This window comes from Pyxicephalus adspersus, chromosome 6 (assembly GCF_032062135.1).
Source record: "Pyxicephalus adspersus chromosome 6, UCB_Pads_2.0, whole genome shotgun sequence".
In the NCBI taxonomy this organism is placed as follows: Eukaryota; Metazoa; Chordata; class Amphibia; order Anura; family Pyxicephalidae; genus Pyxicephalus; species Pyxicephalus adspersus.
In genome coordinates, this window is record NC_092863.1 from 65,738,163 (window position 1) to 65,756,506 (window position 18,344).

General features: G+C 35.8%; 1 protein-coding gene across 4 annotated transcripts in view; it reads left to right on the forward strand.

Moving 5' to 3' along the window:
- MCC (MCC regulator of WNT signaling pathway) overlaps nt 1–18,344 on the forward strand; it is a 159,341-nt gene that overhangs the window by 116,562 nt on the left and 24,435 nt on the right. For 3 of the 4 annotated variants that reach the window (XM_072416082.1, XM_072416084.1, XM_072416085.1), the window contains 7 exons: nt 2,417–2,583; nt 3,390–3,596; nt 10,412–10,558; nt 11,036–11,125; nt 11,217–11,365; nt 15,018–15,158; nt 17,624–17,724. In XM_072416082.1, coding sequence (XP_072272183.1) covers nt 2,417–2,583; nt 3,390–3,596; nt 10,412–10,558; nt 11,036–11,125; nt 11,217–11,365; nt 15,018–15,158; nt 17,624–17,724 — 1,002 coding nt within the window. The remainder of the gene's footprint in view (nt 1–2,416; nt 2,584–3,389; nt 3,597–10,411; nt 10,559–11,035; nt 11,126–11,216; nt 11,366–15,017; nt 15,159–17,623; nt 17,725–18,344) is intronic. The other variant, XM_072416083.1, reaches the window with a different exon arrangement.

Here is an 18,344-nt window from a genome sequence, read left to right on the forward strand (position 1 = left end):
GTGCCATACGATCGTTCGCAGATATCGTGCAGGATCGTTCGTCGTTCGTTTACCAACGATATTAATTGAAAGTGTGTACGTAGCTTAAGTATCTAAGTAAAAAAGTGAACAAACATACATTGTTTTACTGTGTCTTTGTTTCAAAAAGGTCATGGCAACAGCCTTCCACAAACACAGGTGGGTTTACAATTTACCAAAAATTAACAGAAAGCTTTTTAAACCTTTCCAATCTGACCCAGTGCCACCATCTGTAAACCACTTTTTTATGTGATTTTAGTTAACCAGCTGAGCACAGTGCTATTGCTTCTGCTTTGGTAAGCTGCATTTCAGTATTCACCTTCTACTTCTCTTAGTAGTACAGACGACCCATAGAAATATATGTAGCTCAGCAGTGTTAGCACAGTACTGCATTTAGCTAATTAGGAATGTGATAAATGTTAGTTTTTTGTTGACGCTGGAGGGTTTTATAAACATGTTGATGTATATGTTCAGTTCTGCATCTTGTTTCTGTTCAGAAGGAGGTCACTGGGCTCACTAGTGCTAGATAAAGATAAGGGTTCAATACATTTTGAATCACTGAGCTGCAACAAAAAAGTGAAGTATTGGTAAAGTGAACAGGTCTTTTTTAATGACTCATCTTTCCCTTTTGACAGCCAGTTGTGATCTATCAATGCTGGCTCTTATAAAGCAGGGGAACAAGCTATGCCTTTTATTGCATGGGCAAAACATAGATCCTCTGTAAAAGATTTTTTTTTTGATCGTTACAAATTACTATCCAATGTCATTGCATAGTTACTTTATTTTTTGTTGTTGCAACAAGCATGCACAATGACAGATCACTTCTCTGGTGGTTATGTCTTTCTACTTGTTTTTTCTTTTTTTTGTTTGGACGCTGTAAATTACACTATTATAATTGTAATGAGCTTGCTTTATAAATAACAGATAATGAAAGTTCACAGGAGAACCCCATGTTAACTATTAATCTGATGCAGGGAAGCAATTGAATATGACTTGTGTAGTTATGCCTTACTTTCATAAGCTAAATTCTCCACGTTTATTTGTTTTATGGCAACCTCGTGACTGATGAGTTTATTTTAGAGGAAGCCTGTCCTGTAGTGGAATTTCATGTTTACTACTTGCAGTAAAAGTGGCTGCAGTCTCCAAGGTTGTTCTGCTCTCTTGGAAAGGTTGATTGTAGTGGGATTTTGTTTTTTTATACCTTTACTGCCCTTTGTTCTTCCTGGCTCATAAGCCCTGTGTAGAGTTTACCTCTTTAACCATCAGTAACACTCGTTTATGACTTTTCTTTACAAATGTACTCTTGGCTGTCAGCAATATACTGGCCAGATGGGAGAGAAGAACTTTGATTTATAAGTTTAAACTCATCCTATACCAAAAAAAAAAAAAACGCTTTACATCAATGTAACGGTGATTCACACTTTGCCAGCCAGTTTTATTCACCCATGTGTGTGTTAACTTTACACATTTACCGTGCTGCATTATGGTAACCTATTCAGATTGTAAGCTCTTCTGGGCAGGATCCTCTCCTCCTGTGTCACTGTCTGTATCGTCTGTCATTTGCAACCCCTAAATATTGTACAGCCCTGCCTAATATGTTGGCGCTATATAAATACTGTTTATTAATAATAATTAGGAATGTGCTGCCAAGGAACCACAGACCCACAAAGTAATTTCTAGATTTAAAGACTTACACCATCAGTTCTATTCATTATTTTGGAATAAATTTTAATTGACATTCCATTTTAATTGGAATAAATTTTAATTGGCAGCAGAACAGTGTCAAAATATTTTTGCTTCTGTGTTTGTTTTTCAGTTTTTTTTCCATAAATATTGTAAATAAAACATAATATTGTGTGTGTGTGGGAATTTTTATTGGTTAAAAGTGCAATGTAGTGTCATGCTAATTTAATTAGGCAAAATAAATCAAAAGGTAAAAAATATACTTTAATATCTCTTCATTTTTAGTATTACTACAATCACAAATAAAATTAGCTAACATCCAAGTATACGTTTCTATTTAACTTCCCTATATCCCCCCCAATTCTAATCCAAAATTTAGTAATCCCTCCTAAGATTCTTACTGACAGCCGTGGTCTCCTCAGTTGTTCTAATTGGTGAAAAAACTTTATATCAATGTTTGTGCCATGTTTCTCTATTGACATAACTGGGGCCTTATGCAGAGGTTCTTGATGGATCTGTATATGGCCTATTTAAGCTAGTAGAGAGCCCCAAAGAGATTTTTTCGCCCATCCTGCAAATATAAGAAGGCAATGACTCCGGTCCAGGAGGAATTGTTTTCTTTGAAAGAGAAATTAAAATAAGAGTCACACATTTATCCATCATTTAAGATTTAATAAAACATCAATAATATGGTTTACTATTTCTTTTCCCCCAGCAGACAATTGTAGTGACCTGAACTCTGAGTTGCAGAGGGTACTGACAGGACTAGAAAATGTGGTGTGTGGGAGGAAGAAGAGCAGCTGTAACCTAACAGTGGCAGATGTGGACAAACATATTGAGCAGCTTACAACCGCCAGCGAGCACTGTGACCTGGCCATCAAGGTAAGAAATTAGTTTTTCTATTTTAACCAAATTAGCATTATTGTTAAAATGCCCACAATAAAATTGAAATAAATACTTCAATCTATTCTATCTGCAGTTATTTTTTCTATTTATTTATTATATCATTTCTTTTTTGTCTTATAATATACATATTATCCCATTCCCTATTCCCATTCCCATTCCTGTGTAACTATGATTAGATTAGGATTCCAGGATGACATATAGGGCACGGTCTATCAGAATATATTTAACAGATTAACTTGTTTCTCTGCAGTTAAATCGCACCATAGCCTTATGAACTTGGGTAGGGTGTATTCATAAATTTTATACTTAAAGTGGTATAGCAGAATATAGATAAAGGAGGAAGGAACTATATTTTTGGACCCCTAGCAGCTGGCCCCTTCCTCTGCTTCTCGATGTTTTGTGGAACCCTCAGGAGTGCTACTGTACAATGCAGAAGCCATACTGGGTACTTTGAGAAGTTTTGAGAAATGGAAATGTTTAGTAATAAATGGATTTGAAAATAATCCTAATGCACAGTAGAGGCTATAGAGAAGGCAGACTGCCTGTTGGAGGATAGGCTAAAAAAAAAACTTAATAGTAATGATATATTTTTCACATTTTAAAGTTCTGTTCAAAAGTGTTTGGCTGTGTGGTGTCAGAATACGCAAGTGTCAAATTGTATATTTTAACAAATTAACCCAAAAAAATGTTAGCGTGCATGGGAGGAAATATGGTAAAATCCTTTGCACACAGGTCGTCAGTGTTGTGCATTGAGCTAATTGTTTTTTTTTTTTTTTTGGCAGACTGTTGAAGAAATAGAAGGGGTGCTAGGCCGTGAATTGTATCCTAACCTGGCAGAAGAAAGGTCGCAATGGGAGAAAGAGCTGGCTGGACTTCGGGAAGAGAATGAGAGTCTCACTGCTATGCTGTGCAGCAAAGAAGAAGACCTCAACAGGACCAAGTCTACAATGAGTGCTATTCGAGAAGAGCGAGATAGACTTCGTAGAAGGGTAATAGCATAACTCCACTACACGTATAGGCCAATTATATTAACTGAAACCATATGTCACCAAATCCAAAGGTTTTCTCTGGCATTATTACTACACGATCCAGACTTTTGTATAACCAAATATACACAATTCTGAAATAATAGAATCAGCATTCATAAATATTTTGAAAGTAATAGAGTCAAGCACTCCATATCATTCATCACTTCAGAAGCAACAGAAACCCCCTTTTTTAGGGTTGCTTTACTGACCCTGCCCTATTATGTATACCTCTGCTGCTTATATGGATTTATTGCTATACCAATGCTGGTATTTTGTTATTCTTTTGTGAAATGCAACAGTTCATAAATAAATTCATAATTAAGAACCGGTTCATTAGACCCAAAGATAAAGGCATTTGCATACAAATCTTTATTTTTCCTGTAAAAGTCATGCTCAGACCATCCCTCCTTTTTTGGTCATTGAAGTTTGTCATCACAACAATTGACCAGGTAGACTCAGAAGCTTGGGAGAACATGGCAGCAAAAATAAGCTTTGCATAAATGTTTTCTTTCACATACCTGCATCTAGCAACTTTTGGAGATGAAGTTGCATTTTTGAGTTCTCTTTGTGAATTGTGGGTTGGTAACTGGCTGTTATTAAGCCTAATCTGTGAAAGACAGAGAAATTAGTTACCTCTAAACGGCGTACAAAAGAGTTTCCTTTCATTTTTGCTTTGTACTTTCTATTGATCTTAAAAATGTTTATTACTTTATACTTTATTGCAAAAACACAGCTTAAAAAAACTGAACCTCTACCAGCCTTGTATTTTTTGGGGAATTCCGCACCAGAGTTGGGAATTAGCCTAAATCTTACAGCCTGGAACATTCTTCTCAACACTTTAAATGGCCCCGATTAGGTTCTCTAATAAATTGGGAGGTCATGCATTATTTCAAAATACATCTGAGCAGTTAGAGCTGAATGGACTTCTCTGGATTTTATAGATAAAGTAACAAGTTGTAAAAAAACAGAATTTTAAATAAATAACTTTGTAAACCCCCCAGGATCCTTCAATACAAATGGCTATTTTTTCTAATAGTTAAATATTTTACTTTGTATTTGTGTTTTAGGTTGTGGACAAATTTAGGACAGTACAATGGTGACCTGTATATTAAATATGTAAAGGATATCATTAGTTGCCAGACTCATCTCTAAAGTGATGCATTTAGGCTGCTGGTCTTTGTAATGTGTTTTGTCCCTGCCAGGGTTATCGATGGGCCCCTCTGCTGTCATCTGTTAATTTGATGCCTGAATGTTCCTTTGCATTGTACTGTGCAGGTTTATTGGTGCTCGCCAGCAGACAGATTGTTGTGACTGCCTGATCACTAAAGCAGCTCATTTTTTCTTTGGCAGTGAAACCTATCCCAGCATATCAGACTCGCCTCTGCTTTGCTTCATTTCCCTTGCTGTGCCATACTTGCTGCATTCTAAAGGTCTATTTTGAATCTTTAATCTTGACCTGCACATTTCATTTTTGCTATTGGTGTATCCTGTATATTGAAGCAAAGAACATTGATAAAGTTAAAGTGTTTTAACCTTTTATCAGTTAGCCAGAATTCATATCTTAATTGATCTGAAATCCAATTTAGGGTTAGTACTCTTTATTTTTTTCTTTTGCATTGCATCATACTTAATAAATAGAAGGCTGGGGGCTGGGGGTTGGAAAAGTTTTCCTATATTAGTCTGACACTAAATTGTTTTATCACAATAGGAAAGCACAGATCATGCACTTAGTAGCAGTTTTAGTTCCCTTTATTAGATTTCATGTCACATATTTTAAAAGCTACCATAGGCTACAGCTTTGTCACACATTTACCATGTGCTTTACCATGCAAATGCATTAATCTGTATTGCCTGAATGCATTTGGGTGCCTTTTAGAATGAATCGCATCAGCAGGCGTATATTGAATACTATTTCCTGTATTTAATGTTTAGTATTTTAGGCTACATAAGATGGACCTTGCTATGGTTTGGAAAATGTATCATAACATAATTTAAGTTTGTGTGTCTTGTAGAGTGCTGCCGAATTAAATGTGATAAAGCTATGTTATGGATTGAAAATTACAAGTTGTTGTCAGTTTATTATTAGCATATAAATGCAGTATGCAGAGTGTTCGCACACTAACTGGGGAAAACAACCCAAATCCAGCTATCCACTGAGCCACCAGGCTGTACTGTCTATTTTGGTAAAACCTGCAGTTTTTGATTATGCTTCCCAACAGGTCCTTATACGAAGGGAAATCAGAAGAAATTCTATTAATCTGATACAGATAAATCACACTGTGATATTTAGTTAAAAAGAAAGTTGATGAGATCAATAGGTCTTCTCCATTTAACTTACATCAGTAATCATACAAAGTGCTCTCAATAGGTTTTTCTGTTCTTGCAAATGTAATTAAATTAGGTGTTTAATGTATTCCTTTAACAGATTGTGCTGCTTTGCAGAGCAATTGCTAAGAACTCATGTGCATGATAGTGTTTCTGTGTTTCTCACGGCTCATTAGTAAATGAGGTAATCATTTTCTCCTGCAGGATACCTGCAGCATCAGGCTTCTAAACTAACACAGTTTTTTTTTGTTTATGAGAGTGAAGGAATGTAAAAGATTTCTCTAGGAGAAATTACAGGATACACGTAGTCTTGCAGAACTCCATAGACCTTCCTTCAATTGCACTGTGGGGAAGCCCTTTACATTTAGATTACTCATACACTGGAAAACCTCTTTTTCATCTAAACAGCTGCTGTGTGTTTAGTGATACACAATTTTTGCATGCAGAATTTTCAACCTTTACTACATGTGAACATCTGCTGTGTGTTCAATGTACACCTACAAATTGCTGTTTGAAGCATTCCCCATCTTTCTTTGCTTTTCTTTAAACTTTCCTGCAATGGTCATCAATGATGTAGATGAGGCGAACAGTTCATCGTATATATGAAGAATTGGTTCAGCTCCTTCTTAGTGTGGAAAATATAACCGCAGTTATTGGTATTACATTATAGGGGGTGGACAGTGCCTGCACATGCACAGACAAAATTTGTAATTCCTGTATATGGAGGTATAATTTGTCAATGTACATGACCATTTACAGTCCAATTTAATTGTGGGCCAATGTCCTATGACTGTCTGCTCTGATTAATGGTGCACGGCTTGTGTTGGATGCTGCCGTCTGCAATTCACTGTAAAAACCTGAAGCATTGCACAGTGGTAGGTCATAGACAGTTGCAGTTATTTATCATCATCACATTACTGTCCTTTGATACATTAATAAATAATATTTTTGTCATGGAAATGAACCTCAGTTTGGGTCTCAAAAGAAAAAAAACGATTATTACAGAAGATGTAAACACAGTCACTAAAATGTAATGAATTTTACCATTAAACTTGTTAATTGAAATTGTTTTCTATACTTTCAAATCTGCTTTTTGCTAAAATGTTATCTGGTCATATTCAGGCCCTTAATAGTAAGAGCACAACAAGGCTAGAAATTGCTTCAACAAACTAAAACATTCAGTTAGGGTTACCATCTAGTTTAAGTTCCTGTTTTTTTCCCCAGAAATCACAATAAGACAAAGCTATGTGGTTGTTTTATTCTTTGTTTGAATATTGGATATTTTCTTCTTGCTTGCATTAAACATATTATGTTTTGTATATTACTACTTTGTTGAAACACAAAGCCAGAATGTAATGCAGAGAACTAGTTTTATCTGTATGAGATAGAATGAACAAGGTACGATAAAAGATTATGATTAGGATGTTTGATATGAATGAGAAGAAAACCACGCTCATTAAGTGATTTTCTCATGTAGATGGTTTTCTCTTTGATGTTAAAATCCACAAAACGAGAACTGCAGTATTGCTAATTATCCATTCTTAGGTGCAGCCTGCAGTGCCTACAAGAATAGAGATGGACACTGACAGTCATTTGATGATTCTAGATTTAATCCACACTTCAGTGAATGCTAACCAAATTATTGTTGTCACCTTCACTGAAAAATCTTGTAATATAGAAGTAGATGAGCAATGTTTTCTCCAGCTATTTTCAGTAAGAATGAAAATATAACAATATCAGGGATGTTGTTATGTTTATGACTTCACTGTAATGAAATTAATTTAAGATAACCGCCAATGATTTGTGCCAATTCTTGGCTTATATGCCAAAAAGCACAATTCCATTTCTCCCAAGGTGTGGTAACATAGCTGAATTGAAGTCTGCGTTGGTCTCCTATACCTGTGCATAGGCCTTCTCTCAGGTCATCAAATCACTGAACTGAAATCACAGATTTAGAAAATCTTCCAACATAATTAATGCTATGGCATTTACTTTACATGTGTATGTTTGTTGCATTTATGTCCGTGTGCTCGGTGTGGTGCTTTCATTATCCATCGCTATAGAGAGTGCATATCATTGTGAATTATTTTTTTTTTTCCACATTTAAAGTTCAACATTGAGTTTAAAAAGAATAAAATCCTGTCCATTGTAAATTGTAGCCAGATAATATTTTCTAAATCATGAAAAATGTAAAGTGTCAGCATTTGGAAATACCATTTTGGATACATTTTCCCAGTGTTTTTATCACAACACTGACCATGATGTTACAGCTGGCAGACCTTTCCATTTAGCATTTCTTCCACTGCTTTCAGTGTGAAGAAATTAGCTGAATGGCTGGTCTCTGTAACAGAGGAAAGACGGGGTAACATTTTCAAAAACATTGTGTGTGTGTATTTGTGTGCGTGTGTGTGTGTGTGTATATATATTTTTTACATACCTACTGAAAACAATTGTACAATCATAGACTCCTACAAATTTGCTATAGATGCTTGCATATAGTTCTACATTGTGTTTTGTTTTATGTAGTACTGAATATGAAGCTCTTTATATATAACATTATATAAATATCATGTAAAACATGTTTTTATAACACTTCTTATAGATACATGATTTACATGACTCAGTAAAAAGTGCACCCATTAATCACCAGAGCCATCAAATCGCATATATGTCCGCAGGACAAAAAAAAAATTATGGTGTTTGATGGTTGAAGCAAGGTAGCCAGGAAAACCTAAAAATAGAGCCAACTTATCCGTTCCATACCAGTGCTGCTGTACACTGACTTCCCCGTAAAACAAATATTTTGTATGTTTTCTCCTCTGTAATATGTGATTATCTGATACTTGTCTAATATATGTTGGTCGAACAGGCTGATCGACATAATGATTGCCTTACATAGTGTCCAGCGTTCATACATGACATTATATATATATATATGCATACAGCCACATAAAAATGACATTTCTGTACTTTATAAGTGCACCTATTAACACCCACATCACAGCTCTTTTCTGTTTTTTTCCCTCTGCTGTGATCCGTTACTTATATGATTAGAGTAAATTCAGCTTGTCATCAGTTACAGTTCCTTTAGGCTCAGTTTTTTGGTTGCCTGCCAGTCTCTTATCACAAAAGCTCATGTGACTGATGAGAAGTGAAGGTACACAGGAGTGCAAAGTCAGGAGCTATAATTCTAATCAAGCTAAGGATGGCTAATTGCTTCGGGGTGCTTCCTCTGTCTTTTGTCTCTATTTCCTTATCTGTATTATGTCAGTGGCTGACTAAAACACCCTCAATCAAGTGGAATATGCTTTTTCTGACCTTAGCAAACACATGTCTTCTAATGTAATCATATTCTCTTATTATGTTCTGACTTTTAATTATTCATTAGTTGGAGCAGTAAATGCAGGCCATTGTAGGGACCTTACAAGGTTAATGGAGATCTGAGAATTAAAACACAAACACAACTAGGACTAAAACAAAGATGAGAGAGGCTGTAAATGGTACAATACACAATATACCTGTATAAATTTAGGTATTAAAATACATATTAATAGAAAAAAATGTAATAATTGTGGGGCTGCAGTGCTAGAGCATCTTCTGTAGCAGCCAGTCAGCTTATCGTAATTATTCACAACATAAGGTATGCGTGAAGTAACAATATGTAGCAGAGCTGTCAGCAAAGAAAGTAAATTATTTGGGACCACTGCTGTGGATAAAGGTTGTCATGAAGGAGCAGCAGTGTGAAAGAAGTTAATCAGAAATAACTTAGTTAATACATTATATTTTTCCAGCTAACTAGCTAGTCATCATTATTTACTATCTTTTTATTTTATAGCATCAACTGATCATTTTAGGTATATAAAAACTGCCTCTGTGTTAATTTAAGCCCTGTTACCTATTTCACTGCTGTAGCAAGCAATTGCAAAAAAGGCAGTCTAACCACAAAATAAATTAAAAAATGTTGTAGCAGGAATTGCAATAATCTTACAATAACCTAATTACTCTACACACATAATTACTCTGTGGGGGCAATAAACATACTACAATGGTGTTTTGTGGGTATTTTGTGTTTGGCAACAATAGACAACAAAGACACTTTTTTTCTTGTTAGTAATGATCAGTGGCTGAAACATAATGGAACAGATTCTCAACAGAACAGTTTTTTTTCCCAAAGAACAATTTATTATGTTATGAAAGGAAAAACTTGACAATATTGATGCCCAATGGAAATGTGTATCTAAATAAATGCAGCTGCTCTATAAATATTGCTGTCTGTTATCATCTCATGGAATAAGTATTGCTTCTTTCCCCATATCTTTACTTAAGTAAAGTTGCGTCCTCCACAAGGATGAGGTAAGGTTAATAAGGTTAAGGTTTTTAGTGTTAAAGCATACCAAACTCATACACACGTTTTTATACAGTAATATGTCAAGGCCAATTTTTTATTTCAGGTGAGAGAACTCCAGACCCGGCTTCAAAGCGTGCAGGCAACTGGTCCCTCTAGTCCTGGTCGTCTCACTTCTGCAAGTAGACCAGTGAACCCAAGCACTGGAGAACTAAGTACGAGTAGCAGCAGTAACGACATTCCTATAGCTAAGGTGAGCCAACCTGTGCAGGTACCATTGTCAGTAAAACTTTTTTTTTCTAATATTTATTTGATTTAAATTACCTTGGGTATCTAGGTTCTGCTGTCTATAATAATTTTAAGGTTTTATATTCAGAATAACTGCATTATACCTTTAAAACCACGATGATCTATATTTCACATGCTTCGCTCTTTGGACATTTTTACCGAAATATGTAATGTGTGACAGTCTTCCAAATGAAAAACGAGTAATTACAACACTTTCTGTAACTACTTTTCTATCTCATCCACATAATGAACTTGAATGAGTATTACCCAGACAGGAACCTGGGCCTACAATGTAACCCACAAGAAATATCTTTTTCAGTGGGGTCACGGACAACAGGGAAGCATGGTACCCCTTTTCACCACAACTGAAAAAAGTCTTTGTTTGATTTTGACTTTTAGTACTCCTCTGTGTTGTTCATGAACATCTGTATACTTTCTGCAGATTGCAGAGCGGGTTAAGCTGTCTAAGACCAGGTCTGAGTCCTCATCTTCAGAAAGGCCGGTTCTGGGTTCTGAGATCAGCAGCATTGGTGTGAGTATGAGAGGAAAAAACATCTTTTATTCTGTATCAGTTTGAACATTTCTTCATTGTTATTGGTAATTTTATCTTGTATATTTTTCAGGTATCTAGCAGTGTGGCTGAACACTTGGCTCATTCTTTGCAAGATTGCTCCAATATACAAGAGATATTTCAAACCCTTTATTCCCATGGTTCTGCTATCTCTGAGAGCAAAATCCGAGAGTTTGAGGTGGAAACAGAGCGATTAAATAGGTACATGTTATTATGTATTGTGATGTTTTTAAGAATTTCTCACTTTTTTTTTATAAATTTACTTTTATCAGCATTTTACCTCCAGCTGTTAACTTACACAGGGCTTCTTGCCCTTAATACCATTGGCAAACTGTATGGAAGGAGAGCAATGGGAGGTAACTTTAAGCAGCTAGAGATGACGGCGTTAATGTGATCTAACTTGTTTGATTTTAGTTATAATTATCAGAAGTTCATGAAACTAGGAATGTGAGGACTGCACTTTTTTTTTTTTAACAGACAAATATTAAAATGAAACTTTTATTGCACACTATTATTCTATGAGGGCAATACAAACATGCTACAATGGTGTTCTGTGGGTTTTTTTTCCTTCTTATTGTAAGTTAGTAATGAACAGTGGCTAAAACAAATTGGAACAGATTTTAAACAATTTTTCCTGCTTGCCTAAAGAACAATCCTTTCCTTTCCTAGCCTAACAAATTTTAGGCTAGGAAAGGAAAAATTGACAATATTTCATGCCTGGTGGAAATGCCTATCTAAATATAAGCAGCTGCTCTGTAAGCATTGCTGCCCTTTCCACATTATCACCACATTATTGTTTTCCATTGACTTTAGAATTCATATGCAGTAACATCATTGAGTTCTCCTCCTATGCAGTAACACCACTGAGTTTTCCTACCACACATGTTTTGGGTTTCTTGAGACAAAGGAACAATTTTACCTGCAATTTTTATTTTTGCAGCCAGACTATTGACCACCAAACATTTCTAAGAGTTGTAGTATGAGGGGGTTTCTGTTTGCTAGAATACTGTGAGGGTAGACCTGAATTTAAAAAAGTTTCCAACTTTTAAAACGGTATATGATTATGTTGTTCTTTCCTTTAGAAACATCCAAAATATTAGAATTGTACATTGTTATTTTTATGGATTTAATAACTGAGGTTCAAAAATGTAGCTATGAGATTCCAGTTTTTGGGTGGCAAAATAAAAAGAAATATAAAATGTTCTGTCTTCCAGTTTACTCCATAGGTTCCATAGGAAAAAAAGAATATTTCTAGTCTGGGATAAAGCACTGTAATAATTTCAGACACTAAGACACGTCAAACAGAGGACATTTATTTGTTACAATTCTGATGTGACATTTAGCAAGAACAGCTAAAGAAATACGATCAGCGATTGCCAGTGATGTCTGGTGCTTTTAACAGTAAAAATAATGGCACATAACCTTATTGGAGCAACCATGCAGAGATGTAAGGGGAAAACACATTCTATACTCCCAGTGAGCTTGTTTTTTTTTTTTTAAAAAGCAATGCACACATTCCAGATGTAACAGTTTGCAGCAAGCCATTATGTCTGACAATCAGTAAAATACAGGTAGGGAACATCTGAAAAGCTCTCTTGAGCAGTGATAAATCTGCTCCTAATCTATGAGTGAGAGCTCTATCATTCCTACCATCTGGATTCTAGGTAAGCATAAGTGAGAAGATTTCCAGCCTTTATCCTTCTGGGAGAACTAATGACTTTCCGGCTGTTGTTTTATGTTGTGTGTACTTGGTGGTGGTTATACACAAATGTTACAAACTAGCAGCATCACATCTCTAGTATACCTATTAAATACTGTGTAGGCTTTTGAATAATCTGAGCTCCTGTGTATAAAACAATCAAAATGAGGGTGTGAGAAATTGATAAACTTTTGGAATCAAACTTTGCTTTTCCACATAGCCTTACAAATGATATGTGGTGAGCTTGGCATGGCTTTGGTTTATCACTCAGTGTACATTTCCACCCTTAGGTCATAAGTATTTATTAAAAAGAAAGAAAAACAAACTAGAATGCAAGATACTAAAATTAGTTAATTCAAGATATATTTTCAATGGTAAAGTCTTGTTTAAAAGGTATGAGCATGCTGTATGCATGATGAATGGGTGCTTCCAACAGAAAGCAAACAGTACAACATTGCAAGCATGTCATTTCCCAACTGAGGTCAGATATCAGCAATACAGGAAGAAGTTTCAAGCCTTGAAACATCTGTGTGTGGTTTTGGATGAATGGTTCCTAAAAAAAATTGGCTGTATCAGTTCTTGAAACCAGCAGTTAGATATTTAGGTTGAAAAAAAGTGAACCCACTGTTGATCCAAAAGAAGTAAAAAATGACCTTTATACAACCTTTAAAAATCAGGTCCATGACCCCGTATCGTTTAAACCTTTATGCAAAGTCTCTACCCTTAAAATGCCTCTTCTGAAGGGAGAATAAATTCATTTCAGCTAATCTATTCTCATAGCTGAACTCCATTCCTCTTATCTGTTCAGTTGTCTTTCTCTGCACTCCCTTCACTTCCACAATATACTAATTGTAAACTTTGCCCATGGGCAAATAGAATGATTTGCACGGCTCTGCCCAATGTCCTAAAATAAGGAATAAACACATCATTGGTGAAACATGCTTGTACTTTCTGCTGTAAGAAGGTTCTGTTGTGCTTCTCACCGGTTTAGTAGAGGTAACACTATACTAGTGGGTACAATCTGACAATTTACACTTTCCTATTGCTTTTATCAAAAGAATAGTCCCAGCTCTTTCAGGCATTTTCTTTGGGCACATCTATACATTTATTCCCATAGTTTATGACGCTGGCACTATTAGGACACGCAGTGGAGACTTTTGGACACCTTTTGCAAAAGGTGTTTAAATACCTCAGTCATTATACACTAAATCAGCATTTTCCTAATTATTTGTGAGCCAAAGCCACTTATAATTAGGCAGATAGGCTTCTTACAGGCGAGTTATAGAACCCTTATGATTGCCATAATGATGTATGAGGATGAATGTCAAGCTATTACCTGTTTATTTGCTTTATTTGGACAATACATGCACTGAATATGGTCCATCGGTCACCACTGAAGATATCCAATCCCGTTAATGGATAAAATCTGTGTTTTGTTACAGAACCTAAATAATATTTTACTCTGTATGTTAAGGTTATGAGCCCCGGTGAATGTTGATTGGCTCAACCATACTTACTCTTTCAGCAAATACTAGCTTTTTATATGGTGTTAGTACCATTCCAGGGCAAACCTCAACACACTTTATTGCAAACTTCAGGTTCGTATACCAGTTTACTGCCACCAGAATATCTCACAGCATCGCAATTGAAGTAATACCACACACTAGAATGCAAATAATTTTTACATTTTGACTTTCACATCTACTGGTACTAATTAGCTCTATTAAAGATCTAATTTGCAGATCAAAACCAACTAAATTTGTGTTAGCCATTTTAACCTCCAGCATAAAATGCTTTAGTCTTTTTTGAAATGTGTTTTTCAAACTTTTCATATTGGGATAGTGAACTTAATTTATTGCAGTTATGAGCAAACTTTTCCATCAGATACAAAACAAAATTACCCAGCAGAGCTGTACCTCTAGCACAGTTTCACAATAAATGCTTCAATTGAACATGCACGCTCTCTGTTAAGAGTATGCTGGACTGTGCTTTTTAACAATAGGCCCAGATAATTATGATTATAGCACCTAAGTGCTTATTGATTTGGAGTTTGGCCTGCATTTGTTGCTCTCAATAGAGTCCAGCTTGTTTTAAAAAAATATATATGTGATTTACATGAGAGAATAAAATATTGATTTTTCTTTTCCTGTGCAGTCGAATCGAGCACTTAAAATCCCAGAATGATTTGTTGACGATAACACTGGAGGAGTGTAAGAGCAACGCAGAGAGAATGAGCATGCTGGTTGGGAAATATGAATCGAATGCTACTGCCCTGAGGCTGGCTCTGCAGTACAGGTGGGTCTAGGAGCACCTGGTATCACGCGTTCTGTGAAATGCTATGATGTTTGCTTTGCACCAGAAGGCCTCTTGCTCCAGGGAAAACAGTCTGGGTTCATGGGAAAAAGCTGCCACTGCTGACTAGTATATAAATGGAACCCTAGCGGTGATTGGCTGTCGGCCAGGAAAAGGTTGCTTGGGACAACAATTAGCCGGTATATGAACTATCACCAGCTGAATATTTCCTGCTTGGACATGGCTGGGATGGAATATGCAGAATTACAAAATTTATGTTTTGGGGTTTTAAGCATGTGCCATGGATAGAGTCACACTCTTTAAACCCCAATTTTATATTGGCAAGAAATCAATAGTGTATCCCTCAGTAATGGTTAAGACTGATATATTCTTAAGAACTGATATACTCGCACAATCCCTGGCACTCACACATGACACCTAATATCATTTAGCCAGCTTCCTGTGGGCAAAGGGCATCAAGATCTGCCCTGCCCTGGACCTAGGAGAATGTTGCAGATCTGTGCAAAGTCATAAGGGATCTGTGACTTGATGAAGTGCATCTAAAGTCAGTAAATTTGGCATGGTTGCAGGGTGGGACAAACGGGTGAAAGATTCCAAGCCCAGATTCGGGATTTAATTGTTCAGTTATTTTCAGGCATGCACTTTCAATATATGTAATAATAAATATGTCTACTGTGCAAATATTACTATAGTTCATTTTGTTTTGCAATAAACAAAAAAAATGTGATGAATATGATGATGGCTGACCACAAACCAATATGATTTCCCATAAACGATATCATATTAGCATGGGTAAATGTTGTTCATAATGCCAGTGTAAACAGCAGGAAGTGCAGTGTGTTGCTGGTAAGTGGGTTCATAGTGCTTAATGATATGGAACTAAATGATTTATTTTTCTTTCAGTAAAAGCTTGTATTACTTTTTAAAGCCCTGTCAGCTTTTAGATTATTTTAGGAAAATGTATTTTGTTTTTTGTTTTTTTGCTTGGTAAAGTTGAACTCAACGCACATGTGTGAGATTGCCACTTTCATTGTGTGAAAGACCCTTGTGCATATATATATATATATATATATATATATATATATATATATATATATGCCTTCTGTGCAAATAAAGAGGCAATTTTTTTTCTTATATGAAAGGGTTAGTCACCTTTTCATATATTGTTAAAAATGTTTTTTTTTAACACAAAAAATGTTAGCATAGAAATTCCTTTTTTATTATTGGTTTGCTTCAAGAAAGGTTAGAATATCCAGGATTGCTAGTGTGCCATATACCTGGGCCTTTACTATGTTTTCATTTCCTGAGAAATTATATAACATGTACCTGCCACCTGTTTGCAGAAGAGGCAGACATTTAGTGGACTGATTTTGTCTATTAGTGCATCTTAAAACCAAATTGTATCTGCTTGTTTTTTTGTTTTGTTTTTTTGCTAAATAAGCATTCAACTTCTAGTATAAAAAATAAGGGCAGCCAACACTGTAATCCTACCTTAAAAGACAAGAATGTGTTACTTCCGAAAAAATTGGAGACTTCGGTGGGATGGATATCATCAGGATAGTTTGGGGTAGAAGTGTCCTGCTCGCCACCATTACCCTCAGGAGTTGCACTACAGAGTGCATTCCTACCCACAGCAATTGGGCTGTAGAAGACGCTCTCCCTTTTTTCATCTTTGTGATGAGATGTGGTGGTTGTATGGCCTTTTGTTTAAAATAACACAGAAAGTGTTCAGAAGCAACATGGCAGCTGTTAATTTCTGATGATATTGGCAGTTTATTTTCTTTTTGTGAAACAGATATGCCAAAGTTGCCAAAATATTCAGATTGTATATTCAATAGACCAAAAGGGAGCAATACATAAATACCTAAATCAATACTAATTGGCTGTCATAAAATTAGCTCGACTACTCTGTCATTAACTTGCCTTTTCATCAGCTAACAGTCTACTTTATTGCTCAGATAAGTCTTTGTTGGTCAGCTGTGTTGGCAGTGACATTATCTACATTTATCTATTTGCAATGTTGATTGCAATGAACTCCAAAACCTGCTTCCAGAGGACTGATGGATTACAGGGTTTTCAGTTCGTATTCATGTGTCTTTTTACCAAGTTTAGTTTTTGATACTAGAAAGATTTGGTATCGCTTATACTACCGCTGAAGCTTTTTGTAGGGGCTCATATTTTTCATATGAAGTCATAGCCAAGCCAGTAATGCCTTTGCTGGCATTGTGATTCTTCTACAATTATCCCTCCTATATTCTCAAGTTTAATCACAGATGGCACAGTGACTTCGATCAACATTTATGATGCAGCAATGAATTAAGGTCACCAGGGTTTCAGTGGCTTAACCATTACCTGTAAGATATCTAGAGCTCCATACTTGTCTTAGTATGATATATTGTTGCTGTTTAAGATATTGATTCATTTTTTTCTTTTCTATTCTGCTTTAGTGAGCAGTGTATTGAGGCGTATGAATTATTATTAGCACTTGCGGAAAGTGAGCAGTCTCTCATTCTTGGACAGTTCAAAGCTGCTGGAGTTGGATCAGTAGGTAAGAGTTCAGCTGGACAATTATGCTGTAAATAAGTGTCCGAATGTATCTCAATACTTGTAATTGATACGCAACCTAGAAGCGTTAAAGCGTCAGCATGGCAATCAGGTAACTAGCATTTTTGAAAAATTGAGGTCAGCAATGGAGGTCCTGATTAATCTTTAACGATGACAGGTTCCCTTTACAGTAGAACTATACATAAAAAACAAACATTTTGGGCAAGAAGAATGTTTATTGCAGAAGGGACAAATGTCAGCGCCCACGGTGGAGAGAGGATGGGTGCGAATAAATATTTGTGAAGAAGCAGGTACAATCCATTTTGATGTCCCTTCTCCAATAAACATGTAAACAATAAAATATTCCTGTCTGCTTGAAATGTTTTAAATGTTTATTTCCACTTTAATTAGTGGTTATCACCTGGTAAAACCATGATCTGCAGTGCTTGCTCCACCTGATGCACACTTTTGCACCTCCCAAGCTTTTGAAATGTTGAAAAATGTTTGATTTTCATAAAACTGGCTGCCCCATATCTCTGGATTTACCAATTGTTTTGATATCTGTCTGTATATTTTTCAAAGTGTATGCTCAGTTTTAGGTTTGTGACAAGGTTGTATTGTTTA